Source organism: Carlito syrichta, unplaced genomic scaffold (assembly GCF_000164805.1).
Source record: "Carlito syrichta isolate Samal-C Ts95f unplaced genomic scaffold, Tarsius_syrichta-2.0.1 Scaffold303673, whole genome shotgun sequence".
NCBI lineage: Eukaryota > Metazoa > Chordata > Mammalia > Primates > Tarsiidae > Carlito > Carlito syrichta.
The window spans coordinates 1,543,338-1,562,461 of NW_007247769.1; the positions used below are offsets into that span (position 1 = coordinate 1,543,338).

Sequence of the window (19,124 nt, forward strand, 5' to 3'; positions counted from 1 at the left end):
CTCTTTCTCTTGTGATATCCTAGGTTTTGTTTTGGGAAATTCAGGTTTCCCTATTCTGGGCTTGCTGATAATGTAGGGTTGGCAGATTTAGCAAATGAAGATACGGATGCTCAGTTACATTTGAATTTCAGATAAGCAAGATACATTTTTTTTTTAGCTTGAGTATGTTCTATGCAATATTTGGAACATATATGCTAAAAGTTATTTCTTGTTTATTCTGAATTCAGATGTAACCAGCACCCTGTCTTTTGTCTGAAAGCCCTATTATCTCTACCCACTGCTCTGAGATCACAGGCAGGCCCTGGGGTCACCCAACCCTGTATGAGGATCCCAGCATCACTCACAGGTCCTTCTTACCTGAAAGAGGAAAGTGGGAATAGGTGGGTGAACCACGAGAGTCAAGCAGGCATCCCTAGCTCCTGTGGATGCTTGGGAAGGGCTGACCTTCGACACTGGGTTAAAGGGCCTGTAAGCTGAGAGGTCGGCTGAACCCTTTTTATAACTGGAGAATAGTTTAAGTGAAGTGTCAGCAAGTGACCTATGTTCCTGGAACACCAGGTCTAGGGGAAGTTGTGGCAACATCGCCCCTGAACGAGAAGCAGAGTATCGTCTTTACTCCCATAGGCTTCCAGAGAACATAGCCACCCCGCCCGAGGAGTACCTGACCGTGGTACCTTTCACGACTGAGGTGCTGTTCTCTCATGGTCCCTGGGCTCTGAGCCTGTCTCAGGTCCAGAACTGGGCAGCTGCTCCTAGTCCAAGGGAAGAGGACAAGACAGGGTGATGCACACACAGAGCTGCCTCTGAGTTGGCACTCTGCTCCCTGCCAACTCATCTGACCCCAGCCCCAGGCCTAGACATGGAGACCGTCAACAGGCCAGGAGAGAAGCAGATGCTGATCCAGCCACTTCCCTCTTGCCTTCTCCTATCCTGCACCCTCTGGAGACACTAGGCTCCAGAGAAGTCAGTGCTCAGGAACTGACAGCCAATGGCATGGAGTGGGTGGCTGCTGCCCTGCCGCATGCCTTCCGCCTCCCCACCCACGGCCCAAGCTGTTGCTTCTGGGTGTCAGGATACCATCTTCTCTCCCCAGAGCAGCTTCCTCCTGGCAAAAGTCATTCCCACAGCTCTTCTTGAAGGATAGGCAGCTGGTCATGGCCCCAGCTTGGTGGCCTTTCTTCCTGTCGACTCAGAACAGCCTTTGCAGGTCATCAGGGGTACTGCTTGGGGGATGCACCATGTTGCCTGCCATCCTATGAACATCCATGAGCCCTCTAGTGACTGAGGCTGGCTCCACGGGGCCTTTGCTGTGTGGGTGCTTTTTAATAGGTATAAGTTGAGCAAGTGTGTGGAAGAGTCGAGCACAGTTACCCCATCTGCAGAAGGTGTCTGATGATGAAGGCTGAAGTCACTGGTTCTCAAAATTGAGTGGGCATCTGCGTCACCTGGAAGCTGTATTAAAACTTACAACACCAGCCCATCCTTGGGATTTCTGACCCCAGAGGTCTGGAGTGGGGACCAAGACTTTGTATTTCTTGTAAATTTCCTGGTGATGTGGCTGATATAGGGCCACACTTTGAGCACCACTGGCTTAAATTATTGCCCTTCTCAAAATGTTTTGCTCCTCAATTTTACTTTTATTAAAATATTCATTAACTCACAAATTTAAGATGTCTTCTCTTACCACCTACTATGTCTTGTGCACCAAATTTTTGGGATAAGAAGATGCAAATGACCTTGAAGAACTCACAATACCATGAGAGAACTTCACATTAAAAATAATCTCACTGGGTGTGATGGCTCATTCCTATAATCCCAGCACTTTGGGAGGCCAATGCAAGAGGATTGCTTGAGCCCGGGAGTTTGAGACCAGTCTGGGCAACATAGCAAGATGTCAGCTCGAAAAAATATCAAAAAATTCAGGGCGTGGTGGCATCTGCCTGTATTTTCAGCTACTTGGAAGGCTGAGGCAGAAGGATTGCCTGAGCCCAGGAGGTTGAAACTGCTGAGCCATGATCTCACCACTGTGCTCCAGCCTGGGTGACAGAGTGAGACCCTGACTCAAAAAAAGAAAAAAAAAATCCCACTCAATCTGACTGCTTTTTACTGGGTTATTATGTTGAAGGTGCCATGGGAGTGTGGGAAAAGGGGCCATGGTAGGGAAATACCTTTGAAAGTGAGCCACTCTCTCTTTGTGTACTGCATTTTTGTGTGGCATGTCACCCCCGGTCACCTAAGGGCAGGGGCTGAGGTAAATCTTGGCCTTCTTCCTTTAAGTGTGTTTCAGTTCTGGGGATATAACAGGCCACAGCAACAACAAAAAACATATTGCCCACAGACAAACTGTTAGTACAAAGAAGTGGATGCCTAATGGAATTTCAGGGCCAATTGTATGTGGGAGTTTACTGATTTGGATTCTATTATGTGTGCCTAGTTCTAGGGCTGAGCTGGATGGAGACCAAATTAAGCCAGAGGGTACCTTCCCTGGTCCTTAGTGCCATTGACGCTGCCTGAGTTTATGGGGCACGCTGCTGGCATGTCACCTGCAGGGATTCTTGAAACTTGCCATGCCCTTAGAAAGCTTATCATTAAGAGAAGTAAGTGGCCCTGAGCTGATGCTTAGCTGGGGACTTGTCATGGCCTGAGGTGACACACCCTCGCAGCAGGAGGAGGGGGCCTATGGACCTTTCTTTCTGCAGAACTTGGGGAACTGGGGAGAGAGGGAAGCCCCTTCATGACTTGACTGTTTAGGGCTATGAGCTAAAACTGGAAACTGAGGAAGAAAAAGCTGCTCCTTATTCTGAATAGGGCCAGGAGAAACACTTGGTCTTTGCCCGGGGCCAGGGCTGGCTTCCCTGTGACTTTTTCACTATACACTCTCACTCTTATGCTCCTGGCTTCAGAAGAGACAGATCTGAGCAGAACTAAGTCTGCTGTATCCATCATTAATAACAAAAAATATTCAGAAGAGCTCACGAGAGCTTACTGTTCTTTAGAAATACCTTAGATTCATGAACAGATTGAAAAGGGTCAAGAGAGGTTAAGAATAGTCAATGTTTATAGAGCATGAGCTTTCAGGCACAATTGCAAAGCATTTTGCATGCATTACTTCACTTAATCTTTTGAACAACCCTGGGTAGTGGGGTATAATTGGCCCTGTTTTAAAGAAAACAATACCTAGGCTGTGGAATTTGAGTAATTGTCTTCAGGTCACTCTGAAAGAAAAAAGGTAGCATCAGAGTTGGATCAAACTGGAAGATTCCAGAGCCTGGGTTCACTCTCTGCAGTCCTGCTCTAATTGTTGGTGGGGAGGGCTGGAAGGGAGATGAGGTGAGGTGGACGTGTGCTCAGTCTGCTTCCCCCTGCACCCTAGCTTCTTCCATAGGGTCTGTCCTGGCGACTGCAGCCTACATTACGCTCTCTTTCCAGCTTCTGTTTTGACCTAATACTGATGTTCAACTTGGCTTGACTTATTGCTATCTCTTCCTTGGTGGGATTGCAATGCCCTTGAGAGCAGGGTCTGGCTTCAATCTCCCCCCTGCTCTCCTAGGACACCTTATAGCATAGGTTAGGTTGGGACTGATAAACATTCAGAATCACCCAGAGCTGGATACCTGGTCCACACCTAGGGTGACAAACCACCCTGGTTTGCTCTGGACTGTCCTAGTTTTAGCACTAAAATCTGGCATCCTGGGAGACTCCCACAGTGCAGATATAGTCACCCTATATGTCATTTGACAGGCCAGGACCCTGGTGCCCAGGGGACATCACGTGGTCCAAGTTTCACCCTTGGCTACTGGTGGAGGGAGATCCCAGGGCCTGCTCTCTCACCCTGATCTGGTTCTCTCTCCTCCCACGGCTGTAGTAGTGAGAGCTCAGTCTTCTGCTCTCTGCTGTTGGCATGGAAAGCTTTTACAGACAGCTGCTGTTTTCTCTCTGGGTACCTAGATGCTTCTCATCCTCTTTTGGAGAAAGAACCCTCACAGTCAAAAAGCTTTGGCTGAATGATCCTTCCTTACAGAACATTCGTGCTGGACTGGGTGCTTATATGGTAACTCTTGGAGGGGTAGCATGTGCCCTCTAGGGGCTTATAGTTAACAAAAAGGAAATCACTTTTCCAAAATCACAGAACATAGCAATTCTTCAAGCATGCCCTGCCAGCCCGCAGTGGTGAAGGGGCAACTGACAAGTTCTCATCGTCAGAGTCTAGAATTGGATCTGACTAGACCAGCACAAAAGGTGAGATACACAAACTATGGAATATGGAAGAAAGAGACATCCATTTCTGTTTGTATTTATCATCCTTTTAAATGAATCTTTCTGTGTACGTTTTATCATGAATGCATTATTAGCAGTTTAGCACATGACAGACGTGCAAATACACGCATGGGGGTGTACACTGGTGGGGGCTGCTCATTCAGAAGGGTCTCCATGTTTCCAAAGAAGTATTTCAGTGATAATGAAGTGACTTGGCCAGCAGATGGGTGTCAGCAGGAGAGGTCCAGAAGAATAAGAGAGTGAGTAAATTGGCATAGAGCATCCCTAAGTTAATGTTAAATGAAGTTGGTGCTCAATTGTCTGTGGATGGTGTGTGCTCTATTTGAGGGAGTGGTTTTGTGCACCAAAGAGGGAGTTTCCTACAGACAGGCGATCTTGTCCCACCACCTAACAGGGTGTTCAGATTAGCTAGTGGGTGACAGGAGGCGAGTTAAATAGAGCAGAGATTCTCAAAGTGGGGTTCTCGTGCCAGCAGCGTGCGCATCACCTGGGACCTTATGGGCAATGCAGGTTCTTAGCCTCCATTTTAGACCCACTGACTAAGTGACTCTGGGGTGGGACCCAGCATTCCTTGTTTGAACCATTCTTCCAGTTGATTCTGATGATGGGCAAGATTGAAAACCACTGAGATACACTGGAGGAGCACAGAGTTTGAGTCCTACTTCTGTCCCTGCTGCTTCTGTGGTCTAGGACAAATGACTAATGGCCCTGAACCTTGATTTCCTCATCTGACAAATAAGGGTCATAACATCTCTCTCCCAATGTGAGTATGAGGATTAAAATAGGAGATAACTGATGTAATGTGCTTAGCACCATGCAGAGCACATAGGAGGTGCCCCACATCTAGCCTCAGTTATTATTTTTATCATTAATTGGATTATGATGGGGGTGGCAACCTCTATAAGAAAAAGGCACAGAAACTTCTGATCTCCCAGTTCCTTCTCTCAGTAGCTCTGTGACCTTAGGCAAGTCAGTCTTCTTGTTTCTAAAATATGGATGACAACACCCACCTTACAGGGTCAAATTTGAGGAGATGTCTACAACGCTTTTTACTCTGTAAAATGCCAATCAAATGTAGACATTTCTGGAGAGTTATTTACTGAGGTGGCTCCTACTTTGTCTTTCTGGAAACTACCTTCCCTCCACCCAAATTGTAAATGAAAGAGGAGAAAAAAGAAAGACAGAAATCCCACCATGTCTGACCTGCAGGCTGGGTCACAGAGGGCTTTTTTTGTTCCCTGGATCACATTGTTTTTGCTGCACGTCATTTCTGTGCCTTCCCACACTGGTCTTCTTAGGCCAGATCCTGGCCTCAGTTTACTTTCCCTGTGGTTTGATGTTGATTCCTTATTATAATGGCACCTGCAACTCACAAACATTCCGTCTGGTTTCCTGAATGAGAAGAGGGAGTGACTGTTCATTGTGTTCTTTTGTTGTTATGATAATTGCTTGGATGGTGGTGCCAAGATGTCATATAAATTGCCTCCTCCCCTTCAGTGTCTCCAGGGCTGTTTTTGCAACATGAATTGTCCCAGGGTGGAGATATACTTTGCTCGTCCTTGCACCAGATTCTAAAATGAGGAAGACAGGCCACTAGCTTTTCCTTTCCCACACACTCCCATTAACTCCACAGCACTGTCCGACGGCCACATATCCATCACCAGAGAGGCCCAGAGCCAGCCAGCAGGGGCTACTGGAAGGCTGCAGGCCTCCCCTGAGAGCACCGAGGCCCAGTGAGGTATCTGCAGAGCAGAGATAGAGCTGGGAGGTCTCAGGAAGAGAGCCTCTTCACCCCGTGTTCACCACCTCTGGGAGGAGAGGTGCAAGGCTTTCCTTCCTATCACTTGCCCCGGTGAGCTGCACATGCATCGCCGGAGCCCAGCAGGTCGAGGCTGCGGTTGCCGGGAGTGAAAGCTTGGGACACCATCACTCCCCATCAGGCTGACGATGAACAGGACAGCATCCAAAATGAACTGGGCTCTGCTGTGGTGTTTCTCTACCTTCCCAGCAAAGTGCCCTTGTCCTTTCCCTACATGAATTGAAGGGAATGGAGGAGAGGAGAAGGGTTTAGGTGGAGAGGTTTCTGATATGCTGTTAGTGGCGCTGCCAATTAAAAATAAATTAAAACAGAAGTCTCTCCTGGCTGTGGGACTGAAAAGTCTCCTCTCCTGGCCACTCTAAACCCTTGAACAAATTAATTGGTTGGATATTGACTGGATACCAGTCAAATTCTTAGATATTAGTTCTTCTGTGGTAGGCACAGAAGAATAGGGGTGTGTGTAGGGGTGTGTGTGTGGGTGTGTGTGTGTTTGTGTGTGTGAGAGAGAGAGAGAGAGAGACAGAGAGAGAGACAAGAGAGAAAGAAGGGGGAAAGAAAGTAAGGAAGGAGAAAGGAAAGGAGGGAAGGAGAGAGCGAGGGGGACTCTTGTATGGCCTTGCGTCAGGGTAGTTCTGAGATTGAAAGCAGTCTGCATGACATTTGAGCATTTTGGTGTAGCAGAGACAAAAACTGCTGGGATTTTGTTTTGAAGACAATAAAAGCACTTGGAAAGACATCTTCTCTAGCCCAGAGAATGCAGACTGAGGCTGTGAAGGGCTCTTGGCCTCCATTTCTTCTTGTTTCTCTGTAGACCCCTGAACCTCGTGAGGGATTCAGTGAACTGTAAGGAGGACGTCACGACTGTGAGGGCAATGTATTGCTGGAAGGGGTGGGTGAACGGTCCTGAGTGGCCCTGTGGTGCTATTAGTTCGCAGAGAGATGGATGGGATGATCTTGCCCTTTTACTGTGTCACAAATTTGTCCACGAGTTTTGCCACCACTGTGGTTTGGTGACTGGGAAAGGGACAGGAGGTGGAGGAGGAGGCTGCCTCCTTTTCCTGGGACCTAGGTATGTGTTTTACTTGGGTTTCTCCCCTATCTTGTGATGATTACAACCTGATGTCCCTTCAACCCCTGTTTCCTTTTTGTAGATTCTCTTTAAGGACTTAGAAAACAGCATCGTCCAGGCTCGGTGGCTCAGCCTGTAATCCCGTGCTTTGGGAGGCTGAGGTGAGTGGATTGCCTGAGTCCGCGGGTTCGAGACCCACCTGGGTAACTTGGCGAGACCTCATTTCTACAATAAATCAAAAAAATTAGCCAGGCGTGGTAGCACGCACTTGTAGTTCTAGCTACTTGGAAAACTGAGGTGGAAGGATCGCCGGAGCCCAGCAGGTCGAGGCTGCGGTGGCCGGAAGCGTGCCACTGTACTCCAGTCTGGGTGACTGAGTGAGACTCCAACTCAAAAAAAAAAAAAAAAAGAAAACAGCATCTGTGACCTTTAGCCCTGGGATCCAGCATGACCAGCTCATCGTAGTCAGGGCAGATGCCTGAGAATTGAGCAGAGCCCCGATGAGCCTAGGCTTCTGGCCTCCTCAGCCAGCTGCTGCTCTGACCCAGGGACAGAGTAGCCTCCCTGGGAGCAGTTCCCTCCAATCACTGAGCCATAAAAAATTAAACTGCAGGGCTATCAAAAATTTAATCTGCCTGATGAATGAATGCTTGCAGATTCTTATGAATTATTTGCTTTGATTAAATAAAATTGAAAGATGGGACTTGTCTCCCTAGCACTTTAGCTAAAGGCGACTCAGGGCAATTGCTTTGTGCCAGGGGTCTGATCCTGAGTCCCATAGGACCATTTGGTTCATATTTCATCACCCACTATCTATATTTCAGTTTTGAATAGCCTTTTGATCTTCATTTTTCTTACCTGTAAAGTGAGAATAATATTAACAATACCATCTCACTTATAAGATTAATATGTGAGATTTGTATCAAAAACCTAGTGCCTGGCGCCTAATAAGGTCTAAGAAATTTTTAATATTATTACTTTATTTTAAAAATAGCACTATGGACTTGAGCATCTCCTTGGATTTGAAAAGGTATGATTTTGGAGGAGGGTGAATGTGTGTGAGTTGCTGTAGGCTGTTCCTTGGAATTATTAACTGAGTAGTTCATCAGTAAGTTCACTTGTTCATTTATTCATTAATTCAAGGCAGTTGGGGCCATTCTTTAGTCAGATGCAGAAAGTATAAGCTCTTGGTCCCTGCCCTTAGGGAGAATACACTTTCATTGGAGAAGAACATGTCCAGAGAAAGAAAAAGTTTATAAAAGTTGGGATTGTTATGGATAAGGTTATTAAAGAGGACTTTTTAGGAAGGAGAGACTTGTTCTGGACAGGCTGTGGCTCTAGCACCTTGGAGGAGCCTGCAGCAGTTCCTGTGGTTTCAAAAGAATTCAGAGAAGGGAGCCATGGCCCCTTCTCCAAATAAGCAGCATTTTCTAGGTAAGTTTTGGCTTAAAAGATATCATTATTAATAACACGTCTTCTTCCTCATGCTTGCATTTGCTGAAATCTCTGCTCCAAGACAGGGAAATGGCTTTATTTTTTTGCCTGGAGTGCTTTCATGGTATAGTAAAAGTAAGCATGTCTCCATTTGACTGGCTTTGGCTCAGTCAGAAGATCAGCTCTGCTCCAATTTAGGAGGAAGTGCGGGGGTCCAACACGTGGTTGGTTTAAATCAGAGTTTTATGACTGGGATTTGCCTGCTGGAGCTCTGGGTCACTGTGCCAGCCTCAACCACAGGTCAGCAACTGGAACTGGATCCTTGCAGCCAGATGGGAGGCGGGCAGGGCCAGCCCTTCCCTGTCACTGGTGTGTGGCAAGTGAGGGACACATCCTGATGTGTGAGTGCCCTGCGATTTATTGGCTGGTGGCTCAGGGATGCAGGAGACAAATGCCAATGCCACAGTTGACACATACTGGTGTCCTAGTTGGCAGTGTCAATGGGTCCTGAAGGAGATGCATCCAACTTCTGCCTTTGTAGCATACCAAGATGCCCACGGGACCATTCTCCTGTTTAACTTTTTCAATCCGTCAATCGATGAGCAAGTATTTCCTGAAATCTGCAGTGTCAAGTAGTGCAGAAATCTCTAGGCTTGGCTGTATAGGTGGTATAAGACATTATAAGGCAAGGACCATCTCCCTCTTCCACCTAAGGGACTCACAGTCCAACTGAAGGAAGCAAGAGAGACAGATGCACATGAAAGGTCAGACAACTTGTCCTGGCCTGAAAGACAAGACCTATAGGGAACAATTCAGAAAATGTCACAAAGCAGTATCTTCTTAGTGCTGCAAAGACCTAGAGGGAGGAATGACCAGCTGGGGCTCTGGGATAAGCGTGTAGGCTCCTGGGGTTCAGTTAGAACAATGGCACCTTGGCTACCTGACTTTGCCTGTCTAAGTCTTGGTCTCCATAGCTCTCAAATGGGCATAGTAATACTTACCTCATAGAGACATGATAAGAATTTAATGGGACCATGTGTATGAAAGACATAGCAAATTAACTGGCCAAGGGAAAATCCTCACAATCAGAGTTAATGTGTTGTCATGGGCTGCAGGGATCAGAGGGTCTTTGGGGAGGCTCTGGAGGTGGAGACTGACTCTGGCCTTGTCTTGCCCATCTTTTGGATAGGGTAATGATGGAGACTGTGTGAAGAGGAAGACTGAATGCCTCCTGCCCCCTCCCACTGTGGTTTGAGTGGATTTTATCACATATCTACTGTTTGCATAGCACTGGGCTGGCCCCCCAGCACCAGAGAACTAATGTCTGTCTCCTTGGTCAGTGTCTCTTCTCTTTGTTTCATCAGTTTCTCTATGAGAAAAGGCATAAACGATCTCTGTCTCTTTCCAAATTCCAACAAGGATGAATATTACCTGTGGATATTCTTTTCTATTTCTTAATACTCTCCCACTGCTTATGAAAATCCTATGGGCGCATTGTAAATTATCTGCAAAAAACAGCAAAGTGCAAAGAAGCAGAAATAAAACCTCCCATAATCACAGCAGAAACATCTACTACTATTCATGTTTTGTTTTATTTTTCTCCCAACGATATTACTGTACATTTTTTTTGCTAATGACAGGATCCCAGAGTATGTGCAATTTAGTATTCTGCTTTTCTCCTTAAAGTCATATTATCAGTATTTCCAAGTGTCATTGGAACTCTATAGGCATATTTTTAAAGTGACTGATATCATATGGGTACTCACCTCTTTTCTTTATATTTACCCTTTAGATTTTCTTCTTTTTTGCAATTATAAATAGCATTTTTACTGAATGTCTTTCTGCAGAGGTTTATACATTATCTCATTTGTTCATTTATTTAACAAACTTTGAGTATCTCCCATGTGTAAGACAATGTGCTTTTAGCTCTTAGAGGAAACAGGCTTATGGATGCACAGTTTGGCACTGTGAATGGTATGGGAAGAAGACTTATTCCTAGGAGGAAGCCATCCGAAATAGCAAACAGGCACATGTATGAAATACTTAACATGCACAGTGTTGTGATGCTGTTATCCATAGTAACTATCTATGGCTTGTAGTGGGCAGGTTAATGGTTCTGGGCCTCAGTTTTTACTCTGTAGTCACTAGATGGTTTCTGCGCTGCTTCCTGTCTCCAGCAGTCTGTGGTTCTCACTGCAAATGTAAGATCACCCCAGGATCCATCTATGCTTATGACTCACGCGGCCTGTTTGTGTTTGGAGTGTTCCTGGTGCACAGATGATGTTGTTGATGGGTTTGGACACAGTCTGTTCTCTTCTCTTCTCAGGCTTGATCAGAGTTTTCATTTGCTCAGTCCTTCTTTTTCATAAGTAGTTCAGGGGTTGACTGTAACCCAGCTCTGCTGGATTAGCACAGATGTAATAAAGTTTTATAAAATTGTAAGCAGAGTTATTAAGGGAGTACAGACTCTAACACATTTCAGACACGTTAAGAGAGAGATCCGCTGGGCGTGGTGACTCACACATGTAATCCCAGTACTTTGGGACGTAGAAGTGAGAGGATTGCCTAAGTTCAGGGGTTCGAGACCAGCCCCAGCCTGGAAAACTTGGCAAGACCTTGTCTCTAAAATAAATAAAACAATTAGCCGTGTATGGTGCCGTGCGCCTGTGGTTCCAGCTAATTGGAAGGCTGAGGTGGAAGGATCACCTGAGCCCAGCAGGTCAAGGCTGTGGTGACCATGAGCATGCCACTGCACTCCAGCCTGGGCAACAGAGTCAGACTCTGATTCAAAAGAGAGAGAGAGAGAGAAAGAGAGAGACATCCCCTTTAAAACTCAAGCAGATAAATCTTGGACAAATGGGAGGAATTCTTATGGCATAAAGCCCATAATAAACTCAGAGAATGTATTGTTCTAAGAAATAGTAAAGGCAGAAAGTAGAAAAGACTTTTTAAAAAATGCCACAGAATTAAAGGCCAGAGGGTATCTGGTACCTGCAGGGTACTTTAACCAGGTGATTTTGTGTGGCAGTGCCCAGGATCCATAGACCCTAGATAATAATACCCCAATTTATAAGGATTGTTCTCAGTTTATAAATAACACGATTGATACCATCTAGCACCTTTAAACAAGGACTGGAGAACTAGCTAATTTCCCCAAAATAGTAAGTTTCTTGCTGGGGAATATGTCTTTGACCTTGCTGGCTCAAGTAATTTTAACAATTCACACTGAAGGAATTGGGTTCAGAGGATTGAACTCCGCTCATCTTTGAATGACCGGAGAATATAGCCCTAAAGGTGTACAAAAAGGAGTGTGGTTGAGTGGGAGCATCATCTCCTTAGGTCACAAATGATAAAGTGCTACTTCTCTACTTGTTATTCATAACAGACATCCTTATTTCATCAGGACACTTGTTCTGGCTGAGCCAAGATGCAAGCTCAGAATCTTTCTTAACACAAGTGTTCCAAGTAGTCATTACCAAATGGAATTCATTTGCTCCTGGAGTAAAACCTTGTCATCCCTAGGAATAGATACATTCTTTCTCCTTTGGGCAATACCATATGGGAATATGTCACCATCTAAAAGGTTCCTTGGTAAACACAGACATATGGCAGCCTAATACATTGCCTTTCTCTACTCTAGGGGTCTTTGTCCAAGGAACTGGGTGCCCTCTTGAATAAGACTGGTGAGTGAGGAAAAACACAGTATCCGTTTTCCTATCACCCAGCAGACTCTCCATTGGTTCATGTTATGAAAAGGAGTTACTTTGCTGGCACTTCTCAGAGACCTTGTCCCTGTGTTTTATCATGTGTTTTCCATAGCAACACCTGTGGGATCCATAAGGTTGGTAGTATCTGCATGGCCTAGATGATGGAAGCTCCAGGAAGACAAATGACCTTCAGGAGGCAAGTCACACAATGAAGAAACCAGGTGTCCTGATCCAGATGCCAGTTCTCTTGGTGGTCTTCTTTATTTATTTATCTTTTCACCTGTCAAGTTTGTGCTACTGTGAATTCGTAGAGAGTGAGGCCATGCCTTGTTTATTTCTGTGTCTTTGAATGCTTTTTCTTTCCAATTTCAAGTGCTATGACTAACATACAGGAAGTACTCAAGAAAATATTTATGGCATATAAGTCAGCAGAAGATCCATTCATTCATTCATTCATTTAAGTAAGAGACAAGGACGTGCTTCCTCCTCCTTCCCTGCTGGCCCTTTCCAGTCAGCACTGGGATTGTGCCCTGCACTTTAATCATAAGAGCAGGCTTCTGTCTGTGAGGCTGCCCTGGGCACACATACCTGAGTAGCAGATAATGACATTATCAGTCCACCTAAGACATTTTCTTTCCCACAAAAAGGCTAGTCATTAAATCCTTATTTGCAGCCGGTGACAGCAGGAGTCAAAAGCCTCTGACCAGCTCAAGACCTGGGGTTAGAGCTACATGGTCCCTGAATAGAGGTATCCCTGTGCCAAGGCCTCCCAGGACAGTGGCCCTGCCTGAGCAGTGGAGGGAGAAGGGCTTGGGGAGCGGAAGCCCCCATGCTGCGTCTGTGTAGGGCAATACAGCAGGAAAGAGACCAGTATAGGAGGGAGTAGGGTGCATAGGAGTGGGAGGTAAATTGGCTTTAGGGATGGCAGGAGAGGATGGAGACCAAACAGTCCAGCTTTCCTTTCTGGGGCCATCTTTGTTTTCTGATTTATAATGCACCCCCTTTGGGGATGGCCTTTTGACATGTACTAATTATAAATTGTCTTTGGTGCATTCCGAGAGTTCTAATAATTAGAATTTCTAATTCCAGCCCTCTTAGCTGCTCCCAGCAGCCTTATCCTCTGAGAGGAGCTCTTGACTCATTTGCTCTCCTGTTCAAAGTCACCGCAGGAGGCCAGTAGCATGCGGCCTGGAGTAAGGATGGGGTAGAAATTTCTCCAAGGAACCCAATACAGCCGCCCTGGAAGACCTTTCTCTCTGTGGCTTGTGCATTTTTAAAGAGGAAGATGTTCAAGTCAAATCAACCATACAGGGTGTTCTATGTACTTAAACCCTTGACTCTGGCTTTGACCCGGCCAGAGCCTTGTTGTGGGACTCTGAACAAGGAATTCTTTGGAACTCAGTTTCCTTGCCAAAAATTCAGGGGAATCAGATCTGTTGTTGCCAAAGACCCTTCCAGTCCTGAGATTATTTTAATCTATGAGATATAGTCATGGTGTGTTCTGGGTTAAAGCCCTCAGATCATGTTTTGACCCTGCAGGTGCTTAGCTACAGGACTTCATTTGCAAGCAATTTGATAACAAGATATTAAGTGACTTTGTTCAAGGTCAAGAAAAGAGCCCAAGCCCTGGGTTTCTTTCTACTCTGCCACATTGTCTTGCTTAACTTCCCCTGGGCTTGGTTTCTTCATCTGTACAATGGGAATGATAATAATTCCTTGGAGTTAGTGTCAGTGAAAGCTCTTTGTAAAGTACAAGACCCTGGGCATGCAGAAGGATCTTAATTTCACTTTGGAAAAGGCACATTACAATTTCCTCACTGCCTCATCCAGTACAGAAGCACAGTTCCAAAGCATCTTTAGGACGGTATAGCAATTTGGTGCCTAGGTTTGTGATGGAGAGAAGATAGGCACTCCAGCCCCAACTCTGAAGACTCATCCCACCTTGCAGGAGAGTTAGCTTTTGGGGATTCTATTAGATGTAGACATCAGTCCTGAGAAGCTGCTAGGCATCCACCCTTTCTTTTCATCCAACTCTCATAATGGCGAGCATGCTTGGCAATCCGATATAGGGTGTTTAAATTGTACATAACATGTTCACTCCTGTTGTCTTATTTACAGGTGGGGAGCAAGGGAGACAAGACCAGACAGTTAGCAAGTCAAGGAGTTTAAGGAACAGCCAAGCACCTTCCTCCCTGCTCCGCCCCGCGCCCCCCCCCCGGCCCCATGCCCACTGGTGTCATCCACACCTCTATGTGCTTCTCCTGATGCCATCTCACTCTGTTCTTCAGGGCTTCACCCTTCTGGGCTCATGTCCCAAAGCTGCTCCTTGCTACCCAGGGTCCTCAGGTGTTAAGACTTGGAAGGAACACTTTAATGCTGGAAGATCTTTTAGAGATCATTTGGGCCAAATATTTCAGTTAATTGATGATGGGATGGGGATCAGGATGGTTGAGTAGTTCTCAAGACCATGCAAGACCATGTAGCTTGCTAAGGTAGCCTGGGATGAATCCACCAGCTCTCCTGACCCAGCCAATGCCCTTTCCCCTATGCCCCAATTCTTTTCTCTCTTTGGACCTCCCAATGTCACACACAGATGACAGAGAAGTCCAGGGCTCTGTTTTATTTACCTGGTTCAGTCTTTAAGAGAGAGTGATAAAACAAATTTAAAGCCTTTGGATAAGACATGCACTGTACTCTGTGTGAGTTTGCTTAGGCTGCTATGACATAGTGCCACCCACTGGGTGGCTGACACAATAGAAATTTACTTTCTCACCATTCTAGAGGCTGTAAGTCTCAGATCAAGGTACCAGCAAGATTGGTTTATTCTGAGGCCTCTCTCTTTGGCTTGTAGATGATACCTTCTCTTCCTATGTCTTCACATGGTCTTTTCTCTGTACACATCTGTGTCTTAATCTTCTCTTCTTATAAGGACACCTATCATATTGGACCAGGGCCTACCCTAATGGCCTCATTTTAACTTAATCACCTTTTTGAAGACCCCGTCTCTAAACATAACCACGTTTTGAGGTCCCGGGGATTAGGACTTCACCATATGGATTTTGAGGGGTACACAGTTCAACTCATAGCACTCCCTCTCACATTATCCTGTGTCTTATTTACACATTTTTACTGTCTGTCTTGTCCTTATATACATTTGTGTCTTCACCCCATCTTCTCTTGGAAGTCCTAGTGAATGATCAGGAGAGAATGGAGTACCCCAGAATGGAATGAATGTCCCAGGGACCTTAGAGAGAGGGACTGTCCGTGCCCACACCCCACCCTTATTCTCATAACCGCTCCAAGGACGAACCCTGGGTGGGGTCAAGGAGGAGTGAGCCTGTTTAGAACATAGCCATGCAGAGTAGGGAGCTGGCGGTCCTTCTAGGGAGTGTAGCTGATTAAAATAATTATATTAACTGGCCCGCAAAGAGATATATTTATACACGGCGGCACGCTATTAAGGATCTAATTTGGATCAGAACTCTGGGAATCTTATTTTTAGGCCCAGAGGAGAGCCCTGCAGGCAGGTAACCAGGAGGTCTCTGGTGATTTTGTGTTCATTCTGTTGAGTCAGACACTCTCAAGGTTGGAAGCAATTAGAAAGGTCATGCCAGCCCATCCTTCCACCTGATGCTGGTCTCACTGTTCCAGTGTCCCACTAAGGGACCGTCTGATGTCTTTTTAAATGCCTTCTGTGTCAGGGAGCCCATTTCCATCCAAGGAGGGCCTCTAATCCTGTGAAAGTCAGGTTTTAGTGAAAATCAAGAGCAAGCCTTCTTCTTCCTAAATCTCCCATCTGCTGGTTCTGGGTCCACCCTTGGTGATGGGCAGAGTATGTCTAACCATGCAGCAGCCCTTCAGGCCCTGGAAAACAAGGCTAAAACTCTTCTTGGCCTCCACTCCTCCAGATAGAGGGCCTCAGTTCATTCTTAAGGGATGTGAACATTCATTTCTGGGGTCCAGCAACTCCTCCAATGCCTGCCTCTTGGAGAGAGCTAGTAATTCTGGGTTGAGGTGGCCAACTGAAGCCAACTGGATTTTGTTGAAGGCCTTTAGGGAAAACAGGTTATGTCTTAAAAGAACTCACTCAACAGGCACCTGCACTTTGGGAGGTGAAGGATGAAGGCTGAGTCTGTGTGGTGTGCATGGTGTGTGTGTGGTGTGGTGTATGTATTGTATTGTGTGATGTATAGTGTCTGGTGCGGGTATATGTGTTGGGTAGGTGGATGCATGGGGTGTATATGTGTATGAGGTGCGTGTATAGTGTGTGGTGTGTATGTGTGTTCAGTGGGTGTATGTGTAGAGTGAGTGTGTATGTGTGTGTGGAGTATGTGGTGTTTATGGTGTGGTGTGTGGAGTGTGTGCATGTATATGTATTGAATGGGTGTGTGTATGTGTGGAATGTGTGTATGTGTGGAATGTGAATATGTATGGTGTAGTGTGTGTAGTGCATGCTGTGTGTATATGTGTTGAGTGGGTGGGTGTATATGTGGAGTGTGAATGTGTATGGTGTGTGTGTGTGGCACATATCTGTCCATTGGACAAGCCAAGGCAGTCCCTCTGGTAGAGGGCGGGGGGGAATACTGCGTTGCAGTTTCCCCCTCGTCTCCTCAGCTGGCATAGTTGTGCTTAAATTATCTCAAGGAAAAAAGCAGGAGAGCTCAATTTTCAATTTCTAGGCAGGACAAAACAAATGCCTAGAAATTGTGCTTCTCGAGAAGTAGCTTGCAGTGGCTCTTTTAGAGAATCCTTGGTCACTTGAATAAGATGAGAGTTTCCTAAGTTAGTCCCCAGCAAGATAGCAGATCCTGTGGACAGGCTTTTACAGTGATTAAATCACACATTCAGTGTGGTCAGGATTACAGTCGAGTGCCGTCTTACCACTCTTCTGCCTGTCTTGTGGCTAAAAATAAGATGTAGAAATTAGATTTTTTATTTTCTCCTTTACCAAAGAGCACCCTTCATGATGTTGGCACTGGTCCTGAGGAGATCTCTGCCTGAGACCTTGTGTGGGACAGAGTCTCTCAGCAGCTCTGGGTGCTCAGAACACTGTGCGTGGCCTTTGGTTTATGTTACTGGGGTGCAGCTCTTCTGTTGACCCACCTGTCCTCCAGTTGAAGACTCCTTCTTGGGGGTACCCTGAGTTTACCATTTGCAGCACATATGTGCAAGTTTAATGACACAATTCTGAAGCATCACTTCCTCGGTTTACTCAAGCAGTCTGTCTTAGTCTTTGTTGTGTCCATGGCATAGATTAGGCAGTTCATAATCATGTGTGGAATAAATGAATAGATTAGCACTTCTCAGGCCCTCCCTAGGATGGACACAGAGAACAGAGAATTCCACCTGGTCCTGTTTCCTAGGTCCTTACAGTCAGTGACCTGTGGAAGAGATGGCTCTGGGTCTCTTCCTATGTTTCTCCAGAAGAGGCTCAGAGAGCAGGGAGCCAGAGGCACAAGTCGGCATCTGACCCTGGCCTCTTTGCTCTGAATGGCCACTGGGATGAACAGAATCTTGGCAGCATTGTTAGCTCTTCATCTGCTATTAGCTGATTAAAAAATATTTTAAAAATATCTGTATCCCTGGATGTTCCTTGCTGCAGTTGCAGAAAGACTAAGGAGCTATCAGCTACTTCCTGTCTTCTGTGGCCCTGTTTTGGCCTCATACCCATTGTGAATTGCTATCTTTCCCCCCAGCCCTCAACAGGAAGATCCATTAACAAATTAAAATTTGCTCCAGAGTCAAAATGGCTTTGGTTTCTGGATTTCTAAATGACCTTAATTTTAATTACTGCTGCCATACAGGTTTGGAAGAAGCCACTGTCACTGAATCTCTTGTTACTTGCTGAAGCAGCAACATGCTGGGGTTTTCACAATTTGTCCAAGATTCTGGGTGACACCTCTGAAGGCGTCACCAGAGGTCTTTGCACCCCTTTTTTCAAGGGCCTGTCCCAGACAGCTTCTCAGTCAGCTACTGGTGAGTTCACACATCTCTGAGAAATTTTCACGACCTCTAGTAAACTTGTTCTAGGCCCTAAGGAGTCCCCTTTGGTGACTGTTGTATTCAAGGGCTTGTCTCAAAACAAATTTCTTGAGGAGACAGATTTTTGGAGCTACCAGTGGATTTTTGGAGCTACCAGCGGTCTGTGGTATTCTTGAGTGGCCAGGTAAGCTGTCCGGAGCTGTGTCTACACTCCACCTCATCTCAAAGGAGGACATCTTGACCAGAAATCCTCTTTCTCCAATATACTGAGAGGGGAGGCTTTTAATTTCCAGAGTTTGGGGACTTGGATGGCCTATGTATCTTAAGTTATCTAATACTGATAAAACAAGGAGAAGGTGGAATCTTATTTGAGTATTTGAAGGCATTAGGAGGAGAGGACAAGGATTGGCAGGCAAGTCCTACCACAGTGAGCAAGATGTATGTCTCAAGCTAAAGAGTGTCTGTGTGTGAGCAGGTATGGGAGCTCAAACCGCTCAGCCTTAAGGTGCTGGGGTTAAGGTTTCAGGGAGGGTGGTGCAGCTTGTGAAGGCTTGCCTGAAGAATGGACTATTCTCTGCTTTTATTGTAAGTCTCTTTCCTCACACAGAGTAAGCTAGACCAGTGTGCCTAGACCATGTTGGATTAAGGCTCCTTACTAAAAACAAGACATGTAAGAAGCATTTGCTGGGCACTTACTAAGAGCCAGGAACTGGGTAATCACCACATCTCTGCAAGGAAGGAGCTGTTATCATGTCCATTTTCTTTTTTTTTTGAAATGGAGTCTCACTCTGTCGCCCAGACTGGAGTGCAGTGGCCGCTCCCGGCCACCACAGCC

At 45.9% G+C, this 19,124-nt stretch overlaps 1 protein-coding gene across 1 annotated transcript in view; it reads left to right on the forward strand.

Annotated features, from left to right (window-relative positions):
• Positions 1-321: 321 nt before the first annotated feature.
• Positions 322-19,124, forward strand: part of KCNMA1 (potassium calcium-activated channel subfamily M alpha 1) — a gene marked incomplete at its 3' end in the record, with an annotated part of 543,667 nt that continues 524,864 nt past the window's right edge. The window contains exons 1-9 of the mRNA XM_021712861.1: positions 322-380; positions 559-670; positions 2,126-2,156; positions 5,912-6,011; positions 6,909-6,960; positions 8,495-8,600; positions 9,142-9,206; positions 17,671-17,832; positions 18,112-18,283. Coding sequence (XP_021568536.1) covers positions 322-380; positions 559-670; positions 2,126-2,156; positions 5,912-6,011; positions 6,909-6,960; positions 8,495-8,600; positions 9,142-9,206; positions 17,671-17,832; positions 18,112-18,283 — 859 coding nt within the window. The remainder of the gene's footprint in view (positions 381-558; positions 671-2,125; positions 2,157-5,911; positions 6,012-6,908; positions 6,961-8,494; positions 8,601-9,141; positions 9,207-17,670; positions 17,833-18,111; positions 18,284-19,124) is intronic.